General features: G+C 39.8%; 1 protein-coding gene across 2 annotated transcripts; it reads left to right on the forward strand.

Annotated features, from left to right (window-relative positions):
• Window positions 1-974: 974 nt before the first annotated feature.
• Window positions 975-9,816, forward strand: RB195_009295 (uncharacterized protein; the record flags this gene model as incomplete). Of its 2 annotated transcripts, XM_064189794.1 has the most annotated exons (8): window positions 975-1,026; window positions 1,371-1,431; window positions 1,500-1,560; window positions 2,071-2,163; window positions 4,203-4,280; window positions 5,203-5,269; window positions 5,330-5,371; window positions 9,773-9,816. In XM_064189794.1, the coding sequence occupies 8 exons, from the start codon at window positions 975-977 to the stop codon at window positions 9,814-9,816; spliced, it is 498 nt and encodes a 165-aa protein (XP_064047376.1). The 2 variants fall into 2 exon arrangements, with proteins under 2 accessions (XP_064047376.1, XP_064047377.1); XM_064189793.1 differs by lacking the exons at window positions 975-1,026; window positions 1,371-1,431 and having other exon boundaries at window positions 1,507-1,560.
• Between the last annotated feature and the right edge of the window lie 3,811 nt (window positions 9,817-13,627).

Genomic DNA, 13,627 nt, shown 5'->3' on the forward strand with positions numbered 1-13,627 from the left:
CGTGCACAAGGCTGGTGCGCTCCAATCGAACTCGTTGTAGAAAATAGCGCACCGGAACGCTCAAAGCCGTATCATCCGAGCGGTTTTTACGGCATTTAAGAAGAAATGGACGGAATCACCTCCTCTCCATAATCTACTATCCCGTATACGAATACTCCACCTGAAGTCCGTACCACCTCAGATTCGTGGGGTGATGCCTTTAACCGACAGCTGCCCAACATTGTTTTTGTTTAGACCAACGAATCAATACAAGTCGACCTGGCATTGACCGCTCATGCTTAATTGTGCTGAAAAATGATGATAAAAATTATAGCGTGAGTGTTTGGTGATGACGGCATGGTAATCTAACAGGTAAGTACAAAAGAGAAGGAGAAGTAACTTCATTTTACTACAATAATGCGCGGAGAAAGCATCAAAGAATAGTACGTACCTCGTTTGTTATTTAATACGCTCATTGTAAAATCTGTTGTAGGAATCTAACTGCCTTTTCGTTCCTAGTATTCAACGACGCTTTGTAATGTCGCAAATGGCATTATCAATCGTGAACAATATCCTTCTACTGCTCTAGCGATGTCCATTATCAATTATTAGGGATTTGCGTTAAAATCTGCAGAAACATGTGTAGTTTTTATAGAATTGCCATCGGAATTTTGCTTTCAACAGTAGTAGTGATTTTCCTCATTGAATGTGAAGGTTGCTTATCACAAATGTTAGCGATTGTCGAATTGAAGGACTATTTGTTTACATGCTTGGATAGCGTGTCCTCTGTGAACATGCGAGCCCCATCATGTTTTCTAGTTCCGCTCCCTAGTGATCATCCAAGCAGTTCGGAAGTTTCGATGGTGACCTTGGTGAGGTTACTGAGCCGCCTCCTGCTCTTCTTCACTCTTTCTCAACACCACGTAAATATTGTTAGCAGTACTTTCGCTGTTGTTATTATGGGAACAAAGCTCTAAAAAATTCGGTGCAGTTACATGATTGGCTACGCTCGAAGCGACACGATGGGCCATGACTGTTGGGATCAGGGTGAGTCCATTGCTACCACCAATAATCGCTCCAATCCGAGTGAAACCAGCGGAGGTCCCAGCGAGATCGTAACTGCTACCCCAAGGGGTCTCTTCGAGCGCGGCTAATCACAGGACCCCACCAAGCTTTATGTCGTAAGGTCCCAGCGAGATCGTAACTGCTACCCCACAGGGGTCTCTTCGAACGCGGCTAATCACAGGACCCCACCAGGCTTTATGTCGTTTCGACCCGAGTACACATGCTCTGTACTGCACCATCAACTTCTACAAAAGTTCTTTTTTTGTTGTTTTGATCGCGTTTTTGATCTTTGCCCTGAAGTCATCTCTATACATTGTGAACATCAGTTGCTTCCAGTTACATTGCAAGTAAAAAGAACGGAAAGCTTATCGAAGAGGAAGAAAATTGGTAGCGTTATCAAATTATGATGTGTACTTTGTTCTTCACAATCGAACGAGATTTGTGACGAGTTCTAGCGAAAGAATGCGAGCTGGTGCGGATACAGTTAATTTCGGATGTTGTGCTCTGAGCCCAAACGTAAGTACTCCATAGTATCGTTGGTTATTTCTGCAAAAGAAGTGGTTGAATTTGTCCACGGCAAGTAAGTTAGTAAGTATAACAAGTTTTTTCCAATAATTTTCTTCCGGGAGTAGTTATATTTCAAAATGTTCTAGAAATTCTGGTGCGGACAATAAAAATGTTGTTTCTGTGTTTCTTCCTCCTCCAAAAACTGAAAATGGGGAGATTTTTATTCTAAGATTGTGAATGTCGCTTTGCTCCTTTACTCGGCTGCAATCCAATTGGCGCTATGGAGCAAGCGGTTGTAATTGAGGACCGAGTTGGCGCCATTTTCTGGCAGACACTTCCAAAGTATCAGTTAGAGTTCAGAAAAATAGACTTTCTCGACCAAAGAATGTTTTTGACCCAAGTGTGCATATGTTTTACATGATGTAATCTTTTGGGCTCCACCTAGCATTCTTTTCCGTATTTACGGGATATTTTTGAGGAGGCTACGGTAGTTTTTGCATTCCTTAGAATTTTATTTAGGCGTATGTCATTGTTGCCTCTGTTATAATCCTTTTATTAGGAATTCTGATGGTTCTTGATTATCCTGGTTCATGGTATATGCTTGTCGTTGCGGTTGGTTTAATTACTTTCTTTTCGAAAAAAAAAATGCTATAAAAAGAATAGTGGAAAGTTAGATTATAAATAAAGTGTTGGAGCTAGTACGAAACCACTGAACTAGCGACCGTTTATTCCTGCTATCCATAACTGATTGAGAACAATTACAACAATCTGTGCTTGATCTGCATGGCCAATGGCCTGTATGGTGCAGATCCATAGCTTGGCTACAAATAATAACAGTATAACAACACGTTTAGTTAACTTATTTGTGTATACGTACAAGAAAGTGTCACTTCGGGCTGATTGACTTAATTGGCGGGCGAACGATAAATCCTAAGGTGGCTATTCGGACTTTTCGGAGATATGTCGCTCTAGAACATCGTTGAGTTTTCGACCTTCAGCAAAGGCCCGTGGTACAATAAATCCATTTCTCGCTGTTTTGTATTCTGCGAAACGTCTGGCCTAAAAAGTTTATTAAGGCTGAGTATCTTAAGACCTTTCTTTTTCCATTCCGGCCAAAAATTCCTTATTGATCAGACGATCTTCCCTTCTTGGTTGTGAAGCATCCTTGAATCACATTGGACAAGACGATGCGAATTCCCTTTCATGGTATAATGGACAACTTTGAAAGGAATGGAAATATTTGCGCATACATTCACTTTTGCTTGAAGTTTGTTGCATGCCGTCAGCAATTGTACAATTGTTCTTTGCTAATCATCTATTGCAAAGCTGAAAAGGAAAGTCCTGCTTCTATCCTTTATTTTGCTAGTTTCCACCTCGAAAAGTGGAGTTCTTCTATGTGATGTTCGAATCGCAGAAGTCGTTCTTGGATTCGTACCGTCAGGTAATTAGGCACATTCTTCTGGAATTTTGAGGGCGCGAAACGGCTGAGAAAATGTGTTCAACGGGCGTAGTCGAACAGGCTCCGAAATCAACAACAGCCTACTGCGCAGTCTTTGAGTGCCGCTTCCACGCTTCGATCACTATAATGACATTAAACCTGAGGTCAATGGTAGATCTACCTGTACAAGGACCGGCTTACTCTTCGTGCTTCGTTCTTTGCCATGTTTGATGAACGTAACAGCAGTCATAATCCCTGGTAGTTCTTGAGTTCGGTGACTCTAGCTATTTTGGGTTTCTTCAGGAAAACAAAAACGCAGGAAACAGGCTTTATCTTCCTTATGTTCTTTCCTGCATTTTTTTCTCTCTGGTTTTGCATATTTTGGCGGAGAAAGGAAATTGTGGCGTAGTGTCGTGGCACTGAAGCCCTTCATCCAAAGGTTGGTGAACTAGTACCACACTTATACGGGAGGATAAAAGTTCTGACTTAATACTTCGACATCCTCGCTCAAGTCACGTGTACTGTCATATACCTCAAACAATTTTGGGTTGAAGTTGAACGCGCTGGCGCGTCCGGAGGTATTTGGCTCTTGTCGCCACATTATCCTTTATTGGTAGTGAAGAGAACATTACCTTGAGATCGACGTGAGTCGACTATGTACTTATTCACGCGATTGCACTGCATATCATCACCGATACAAGAAACATAAGGCATTGAAAGAACGCATGTAGTGGAAAGAGTTAGCAGATGCTTGTGATTGTTTATGTCACGGGAGATGTCAACAAAGATGTCAAGTATAGTCTCGGTTACCTTCGTATCGGCGAGATGAGATCAAAGAGACGAACAGTGATGATTTACTAGACCTAACACTTGTGGGAAGCCGTCGTGAAAACGCTAAGCGATGCTTTACTTCTCTCTTCTTTTGCTGACTGGAAATACATCAAACAAATAGCAGGACCAAAATCTCTTTGTTGGGATTATGGAGGCAAGCAAAACTTATGCTGGAAAATAGCCTGAAGATCTTACTTCCGTATACAACCTAAAATGGATTATGTGTTCAGTCAAAACAACGCATATCTTAGGAGAAAATAGTTTGATTAAATATGTATAAACGTTTTACTAAAGAAAATCAATACAAGTAAGCGGTGTTGCGTTCTCCATGAATTATAGCAAACGTGAAACCTTATTTTTCACTCTGTCCAGAACTATTTAGGTTATCATACTTGCACTAGCGATAGTTGGGTTTCGGACCAACAAGCCACTTGTGTATCTTATTTTGGGTATTATTGTGGTGAGACTTTCTGATCTAATTTTATTCGTTTCAAAAATTGTTCATTTACAGTGTTGGAATCAGATAATCTCAGAGGAAAACATAGATGATCACAGCATGTCTTGGTTTAAAAAGTAGACGACACTTGCTAGTGTGTAAATTCTGCTTCCCTAAACAACACAAACTCCTTACACTGCAACAGAGGTAGCGCTCATTAAGATAAACGCCAGGTGCTTTCGCTATTGAGGAAGTTCGAGAAGTAGTTCTTAAATGTACCAATAAAGACAAACAACAACTAATGCAGAAGCTTCAAGAGAACTATTTTCTACAGCTTGCCGTAGAAATTTTTGCATTATATGAGTAATGATATGGAAGAGTGTACAAGGGATTTTATTATTTGAGCGGATGTAAAGAGTTCCACTGTCGAGTAATTTTACCGCCAGTTCATAGACTTTCTATTACTTTTGATGGTGTGGAGAGGCTGATAATACACTGAGAACGCTGTTTTTTCGAAATTTGCAGGGGACGTTTCGCTTTTTCACAGTTGTTTTTGAAAACAGCGTGTCGAAACTTACCTACCAAAGGCGAACTGTTGTCGAAAATGTGATTGTTCGTTGCCTTTGAGAGAGCCATTTATTATCAACTCATCTCTCTGGCTACAGCCATTCGAGGGGTTGCATCTGAACTGCTTTGCAACAGCACAGTATTCAAAAGATTGTACTGAATGAAGGAGAATGGAGAAAAGAAACCGCTCCAACAGTAAAACAGTACACCGGTTTAAAAATCGCTAAACGCCGAAACGTGAGCGACCAATAAAGATAGAAACTAATCTTGACTACAGCTCAAGCAAGGTAAATAAAAGCACATGTTGAAGAGCTTTAAAATCACTTTGCGTATAGAACTATATGTGCTGGAAGCACCATTCCAAATGATATGCATTCAGATCGTTCTTGCTATACTCGGAGTTATACACACAGTTCTGTTCATTCTAAACAATGGATTCACTCTTAGTAAGATAATTATCTAACTAAAATAACTTCATACTTATGTCCTCCAATGTTGATTTTCAGTTCCGATCATCAACATAGTGTTGAACATTATTTTTATCATCTGTAGGTTTTTCATATTACATTTGATTGAAGGGAATTGCAAAATGGAACCTTAGACAGCAACATCCACATGTGGAAGTTTTGTAAAGTCATCCATGATCGGGTGACGGAAAAAAAGGAATTCCATCGATGTACCACAACTTTTGAAGTGAAATTGTAGGACCAAACATGCGTTGTCATAATTTTGTGAAGTCTACCCTTATTCACAAAATCTATAACGTCCCGATTTGATCTTCCAAAAATGGCCATGAAGATCCAAACGCATTTGACTTACTTCATCTATTCAAAAAGCAGTTGAAGCATCCCTTAAATATTGTGATATTCCAGTCTTGCCCTTTTTTCAAAACGAAAATGAAGTAGTCTTTTTCGAAAATGCCGATTTTTAAATATTAGTCCTCATATATCCCTTGAAAACAATGTAACAATAAACCTTCATTCCGGACGAGAATCTTCCACACCATCTATTAGTACAAACTTTAAGAAGATGTTTCAATTACACAAGAAAAGTTAGTGAAATAAAAAATGAAAAGTCATTCCATCTTCAGCAATACTTCGTAGCAATAATACATGACTACAAACAATAAAAATCGCTTGGTTAAAATTTGCAAACTACGGTGTATGAGCGTTGACTACTGTGCAATTTCCAGAAAAGTATGTTTCCAAGCTTTTCTGTCATTTTTTGTCATGTCGTTTTAGCGTATTTGCGTATGCGATTGTGATCACTTAAAGGCTCTGTTTGAACGTAGTCTCCTCTTTGAGTATACGTTCGGGAACTTACTTATGCTGCACTTCCTCGTCGAAGTCGCGGACTGACCTCTACCTACAATATACGGACAATTCTTCTTCTCTTTTGCATTTCGTGTTTTTCTTGTTTTTCTCCGTTTGGTATAATAGTGCATGAATATTATTGCATAGTCTTGCTTAATCTCTTTCCTAGTACTTTTATCGGAGCGATGTAGCGCAGTCGGTAAGAGGTTCCGCTGTGGCTGCGTGATCGAAGGTTTTAATCCGCCCTACTCCCAACCAAGATTCTCATCCTTCCGGGATCGATAAGTTACGAGGTAGTTACGAGTTCGTATAGGCCAATTACCGTTACCCGTTCGTAAACCTTAAGCGATTTTGAATTGAAATGAACGTGGTAGCGCATCCCAAGGTAATTGATTAGCGACAGACACTGCATCCTTTTTAATAGTTTTATCGTTTGATTTGCTTCTAGGACATTTTTAAGATCACAGTTTGTGAGGATCTGACTTTGGCATAATTTTTTCTGGAACTGCGCTGGATTTTGTCTTTCGTGGTCGCGATACGACGGAAAAACTTCTTTGCTAGTATACAATTCTTCGGATATATTCTTCGGATTTCAAAGCATCCCCTAGAAAACTTCAGTTTGCAGGGATTGAACCCCTTGCGCCCTTTTTTTCTGACTGTTCATAGTTAGCCTTACAACCCGGCGGATGAATGTTGCGGCCAAAAAAGGCTTTCAGCGTCTTCGCAGTGTCTTCCTCAAAGATATCAGGGATCTTCAGCTAGAAGTTGCATCGGATCTATCCATCCGTCGCTGTTGCATAACCTACGGAACTTTACATCTGAACTGCCAGTCAACGCCTAGTGTCAGATCTTCTTTTACCTCTCCGTCTAAAACTTTCTTTTATAAACAGGAAGCCTTTTTCAGTTGAGGCCTGGGAGCATTCTCAGAACCAATTGGACGATCAGAAGACGATTTTAAGATCCCTTCATAACGTGACCAAGGAAGAGAAGACGGTTTACTGTGGCTACTTCAGAAGGCCGGACAAGACGTTGTTTTTCGCGTGTCATTCCGCCGCTACACCATATCCGATATTGCTGCTACATTCATATTCGTTTTATTCATTACATATTCGGTTCTCACTGAATTTTTCGTTACGGCACAGTTTTGGCCAAAAGTAGGCTGACAGTCATCTAAGCGGCTTTCTCTCCATGCAGTTAAGCTTCTCCATCACCTTGTGATCTTCATGACCCATGCATCATGAACGTAATCTAAAATACATCTTTCAGGAAAAACAACAAGCTTCCTTTCTTTTGGAAGTCAGTTTTGCTCGAGATAAAACTGCTTAACCTCTTCCTGAGTCATATCTTTAAGTTGAGAAATGGGTGGGTGGTGCGCGTGATCTCATACAACTTCCTGAGGTTAGTCCAAAAGTCTTGCATCAAACCTCAGTTTTTCAAACAATTATAGCTTTGCTACTTATAGATATCAAAATAAGGAACATCATGATTCATTGCTTATGTTGATACAACGCTTAACTAGACCACCAGTTCCAGAATTGATGAACTCTGGCGGGTGCGTTTCAAAGAAGCACGAAATCTCACTATGCAGCTCTTTCTGATCATTGAATGTTTCCTCTCGTACATACAGCTTCAGTGCCCAAAACAAATGGTAGTCAGACGGGGATAAGTCAGGAGAATAAGCGAGGTGCTGCAGAATTTCTCAACTGAGTTCAGTAATCTTCTGGCAAGTGAGCTTTGCCGCGTGATGTCTGGTATTACCAAGAAGCAGAGAATTGCCGAGCTTAGTTGGGAAGTTTTAATGCACACTGCTTATTCTTCTGACTTAGCCTCGCTTGACTACAATTGTTTCGGGGATTGAAACTACACCTACGACTTGCATTGACTCTTTGAGCATTGATAGATTTGACCTTTCCCTCATTAAGTGAAGACCTGGGTTATTTATCACAAAAATAAAGACGATGATGGGGTCTGTCTGGTTATAGAGCCCTACCAGAAGACGATTTTCGCTGTGGAACGTTCTCTTTGCAACATAATACAAATTTGCTGGTAGATATAATACTAATTTGTTGAGTTTATCATAAGAGGCGCCTTTGTTCTAGTCCTTAACAAACATCTCCTGCAAAGATGCGTGCGCATTTTCGACCCAAGGACAGGGTCCTCTCTGTCAATGGGTCGTAAATGCAATGTAGGAAGCTGTGTTTACGTGTGGCAGTATTGCTGACAGTGCTGATTGTTGAGGTTCACTTGACAGCAACGAACAATTCTGCATAACAAAGCGGATGTTGGTTGCCAAAAGCTTCCTGTCCTTGTAAACACTAAACTGTAGAATTACTAGCATGAACAGTATGTTGGTAACAGCTTTTTGCAATAGGTGGAAAACTCGTGCCATTAAACAAATCATGATATAGAGCTCGCACTCTTTCTGGGCATAGATCCGACGCGATGCATCCTCGGCCTCGAAGGTATACAGAAAATTTTCTAGACCTCTTCTCCTTTTGCCTAATGAAGTTCATTTGTTCTCCTTCTTCTTCTGTTGCTTTTCATATCTTCCCTAAATTGTACGTGGTCTTAACAAATACTTCAATATTTTTTTTATCAGCTTTACCGTTTGTTCTGCTCCTACCATGCCTCTAAAATCATGGTCTGTAGGGAACGTAATGCGACCTGTTCAAGTGTATAGTCGGTGGAGAACGCGTTATATGATAGTCGGTGAAATCGTGCACAGAGCTCTCTCTACAGTCTGCAGAAAACTCCACGGACTTTTTTCTTTTTACTCTTTTTTGCTTAGCTTTTTACCTTTTCTTTATTTTTTCGTATAATAGCAGATGAATTTTATTACAGTCAAGTCCTTTTCCACTTCACTTGCGACCTCACCGATGTACAAAAGGATTCATTCGGATTCGATTTCTGTCCTATTTTTTTGTGTGTTCATGCATTCGATGTTCACCTTTCGTTAACAAAATGCTAATTATACCACTTTTCGCTAGTGTAGAAGTTCTTCGTGATTCTAGAGCTTCTCATCAAAGAATTCAGTTCGCAGGAATTTGATTCTGCCAAACTCTTTGTGTAACTGTGATAATGAGCCTTCTTCTTTGGGATTTTACTGTGATTCCAATTAAAACAAATCACTGTCGTTCACAGTTGCACAGTAAACACAAAGGAATACAAAAACGGCGCATTGGGGCGTCATATAACGCGTTCTCCACCAACTACACCCCTGAACAGGTAGCATTATGTTTAAGCAGAACCACTGAGTGCAAATATAGCTGTATACGCAAAAAAAATGCGCTAAAATAATAAGTCAACGAAACAGACAGAATAGCTTGAAAATGATGTTTTCTGGGAATTACACAGCAAATTTTGCTCTCACATGTAGATTGTAGCTTATAGATTCTGGAAGATTTGTATTGCATGTAGCCGCATTCTATTTGTACGACATGTTGTTGTGAAAAAGACGAATGTCTTTCTTGTATTTTCACTCTACTTTCTGTGCAGTCAAAGCATGTTTGTGACGTTTGTATTAGAATGTGGATGGAGCAAAAGTTTTCATTCTTATAGTGCATGTTACGTATATTTGTAAAATTCCTAATGTCTAATCATATGTCATTGCTACAGTGGGTTTTGTTTTTTTTTCAGTTCTAGTCCATTTGGCTTATGTCGCATTTTCACTTCGAGGCTGATTGAGGAAGGAGTTAAATATTTCAAATGATTAGTTCAGAAGCCAGCCTCCCTGCTACAACAAGTTCATTCCCTCTTCTCTGTTCACATTCAACAACTACCGAATAAATGTTTTGCCAGACAACTTATTTTCAACTCTTTCACGCTGGACAAATATACTTCACTGAGTAGGAAGTTTCCTAAACATTGATCGACATAGCGATACAGAAAAGATGAATCGAAAGATGCTGCTTCTTCTTCTACGAAATGCATGACGCGAGAATCTGGCTCACTAAATCTATAGATCGAAGATAAGTTGAAGTAAAGGTTTTTTGCAATTTTAGAAGCCCGTTAGCGGCTGCATTTAATTTGTAGAGGCAACAAGATCAGTGTTAACAATGAGCCGAGTAGGGAGGTCCTATGGAAAATTGAATTTGATCTCTTTCATACTGTGAACCACACTCACCAGCACTATATATCATCTCAACACTGTGTATTTAAGCATCTGTGCTTTTTACCAAAAGTATTTGTTTTAAAAGAACAGATATTGCAAAAGATGCGTACATAGCTTTGTCGGAACCGACATGAGGATTTCAGCCTTCGCTCGGATTTAATAAATATCTATGCAGCACTACTTGCGAAATGCTGCTTTTTGGACAATGCTTGTTTGGCAGCATCAGCAGTACTGTATATCATTAAGAAATACAAACATAGTGACTTTAGTCATAGGCTGACTTTAAGCATCTGTGTTTCTTCCTAAAAATGTTTATGTTCCAACAGAAGATTGCAAATAGTGGCATCCGCTGCAAAATTTATTTATCATTAGCGTCCTTGTGCAGCTACTTGAAAGTCAATCTCTTCAAGATTTTCACGACAAGTGTGAAGTTCGTCAGATGAGGCCAGTGTTGGTTTTGGAGGACAAATCACCCTCTCACACTAACAGATTAGAGAGATAGAGCTATGATGATATATCAAAAGGGCAGAAGTTGAAGGAAGAAGGCAGAAGTTTCAAAAGTTGGGCAAAAGGATCTATTTCTTTTCGTTAGTCTTCCTTTTAGCGATAGCACGTGGTCAGTTTCCCTCATTAGTACAGCACACTGCCGTGTCATTTCGCTTCTCAGTTTTCTCGAAACCGATATTTGTTTGTGTAAATGTGGTATTTACAGGAAATCTTACTTGATAAAAGAAAATCGCTTGAATTTTCCTACATTTCTTCCGCAATTGTTAAAAAAGTGTATCTCATCAACATTCTATGAAAACCGTACTTCAAACTGTATAAACCGAGAACAACTTACCGGCAGTTCATCTGTCTTTAGAGACAACCAAACCTCATTATCCACGACTAACGTACGCAGCCAACTTTTATGAGGAGAAATCCACAAATAAAAAAACAATCGTAGTCCGCAGCACAAGCCGTCATTTATCGAGTTTTTCCCCCCACAGCATCTCATTTGCACTAATTACTACTCGTGGATTTTTGGGCAACCGCGAACTTAGCGGGAAATAAGATTTTATGCTGGTGTATCATATGAACGTTTTATCGCTCTTTGGATGCACTGCCCCTTTTGAAATGGCGATTAGATGGCGTATTCGTACCTCATGCACTCTCATCCACCACAAATCACAATCACACTCAAAAGTATTTTCTTCGACACAAGTCTGGACGGCTTTGGACGACAACGACTCTTTTTTGAACGCTTTCAATATTATTTCAATCTTTGCAAATTGTTCCGGATTTACGTTTTCTGAAAGTAAAGGATTTTTTGTACAAAAAATATAAGAGAATCAATGGGATATTCCAAAAAAAGTTGTTTAGATGCAAATGCACTTGCCGCTACCGTTTCTATGTGATTGTCGTATGTTTCAGCAGCTTCTACAGTGCTCATACTTCCAAAGAGATCATTAGCGATCGTTGATATGCGACTTGGTTGAGTCAATATTCAAAAGGTATTGCAGAGGAGGTATTGCAGGACAGTCTGACACCGCCCACAGGTTACTCGACTACTATTCGAGTGTCTGTACTGGATTTCTGCCTTTGAGACTTGATTTTTTGTTTAATTATTTAATTTATTTAATTAATAATTTTTGTTCATTGGTAACAAGACTTGTGGCGCTCCATGCCATAACGTGTTGTTTAATTTACTTATTTGTGGACTGATTTTTACAGTGTATTTTTATACTACTTCAGTCCTGTCCATAAAAATGGATACGATTGAGTATGTACCTCATTGAAGAAGGGATATAGAGTGAGTTTTGGTCCGTCGAAATGGAGAATCCAAAACAGTTGGTGCTGAGTTTTGAGTAGACTTCAGGTGTGGAGATAAGTGCTTGTTGTCGGGCAATGATAAGTGGACCCTATTTGACTAAAACGCTTAGATCGACGAGGTCGTTTTTCGAATTAATTCTCTAGATTGTGTGATGTAACCGTGTTGAACCCAGTAGACCAATTTCGGTGGTGAACCACTTTATCAATCCCATAAATGCACTTCTAGCCTAGAGTTCATCTGATCCTTTAGATTATGGTGTAAAAGATGCTGTTTGGTCTTAAAAACGTAAATCAGTGACTCTGATTTTGAAAGGTGCGAAAAAACCATTGGTTACAGCAGTTTCCACAGTTTTGTCGTGAGGCGAACGTCACGCGCCGTCGGTTCAAGGGTAAGAGGGAGGCTGTGGTTGAGTCTGGATGGTCTCAGTTGGTTCGATTCGCCTAGTAGTCCAGAAAAAAGGCGTGAAAAACAGTTTTAGCTGCAACCATGACCCTTGCAGTGCAACTTGCGCGAATGACCGCAATTCTGTCGTTATCTACTCAAACTCAAATAAGCAGCAGAATTTGCAAAATGTGCAAATTCTGCAAGGCATACGTTCGTTCTATTGTCTCTTATAATTTGGTTACAGGTGTGTAACCAAACCTGTTCCCACATTTATACTCCTGAACTAACCTACCATTTCTATCTATTCGCTTAGAGATCCCTGTCTGGCAAGATCTCGTTATACGGTCTCTGTCGAACTGGGTATATAGCTACAGAAGTGGAAATTAACTCCGAAGCGAAGAACACCATTATTTGTAGTCGTTCATCTTCTCAAGGAAACACGATCAAAACGAAGGGCGAAATAAGTGAAGTTGGATACACATACACGCTTCCGTTTGAGGATCAAATGTTGAGGCTAGAAAAAATAATGATGTATGAAAACATACTATAACATCTGTCACAGTCATCTTTATATTCTGATCTTTTTCTTAATTCTCAATTGTTGCTCTAAAAAAATCCCTTCCATCTTAGCAAAACAGGCTAATCCCAGCACTTACTGCGCCAAGAAAGTGAAACTAATCCCAGAATAAATAACTAACTAAAACTAATAACTAATAACTGTTAATAACCCAAATAATAAAAAAAATCCACATTTCCAGCAATTATATTCCACCTATTACAGTATTTATATGGTAAGCCACAGATGTCACGGCTCTGCCTGCCCGCCCAATCCAGGATTTCGTTGGCTAACCTTAAATCGTCTCTGCTCAAGCGGTTCAAGCTTGATTAGGCTTCGCTTGCTGTGTTGACTTGGGAAATCGCCAGCCATCTGCTTCTTTGCATCCGGAAGAGTAGTCGAATGATGCGGCATATTAGCGTTAGAGCGCATAGAATTTGGTAGCTTGAGCAGCAGGCTTCAAAATCGACAATTTTGTTCTTGTTTTGACTAACAAATCTGTAGGAATCGGTTTGGTAATGACTGCCTATATATTACTTACCCGCAAAATTGATGGTAAAGTTGCGGTACTGCTGATTGGGAGGCACGGCATAATAGTTTATCAGACCAGCATAGAAAAGGGGAGGG

The sequence above is a fragment of the Necator americanus genome, chromosome III (assembly GCF_031761385.1).
Source record: "Necator americanus strain Aroian chromosome III, whole genome shotgun sequence".
NCBI classification, from domain to species: Eukaryota; Metazoa; Nematoda; class Chromadorea; order Rhabditida; family Ancylostomatidae; genus Necator; species Necator americanus.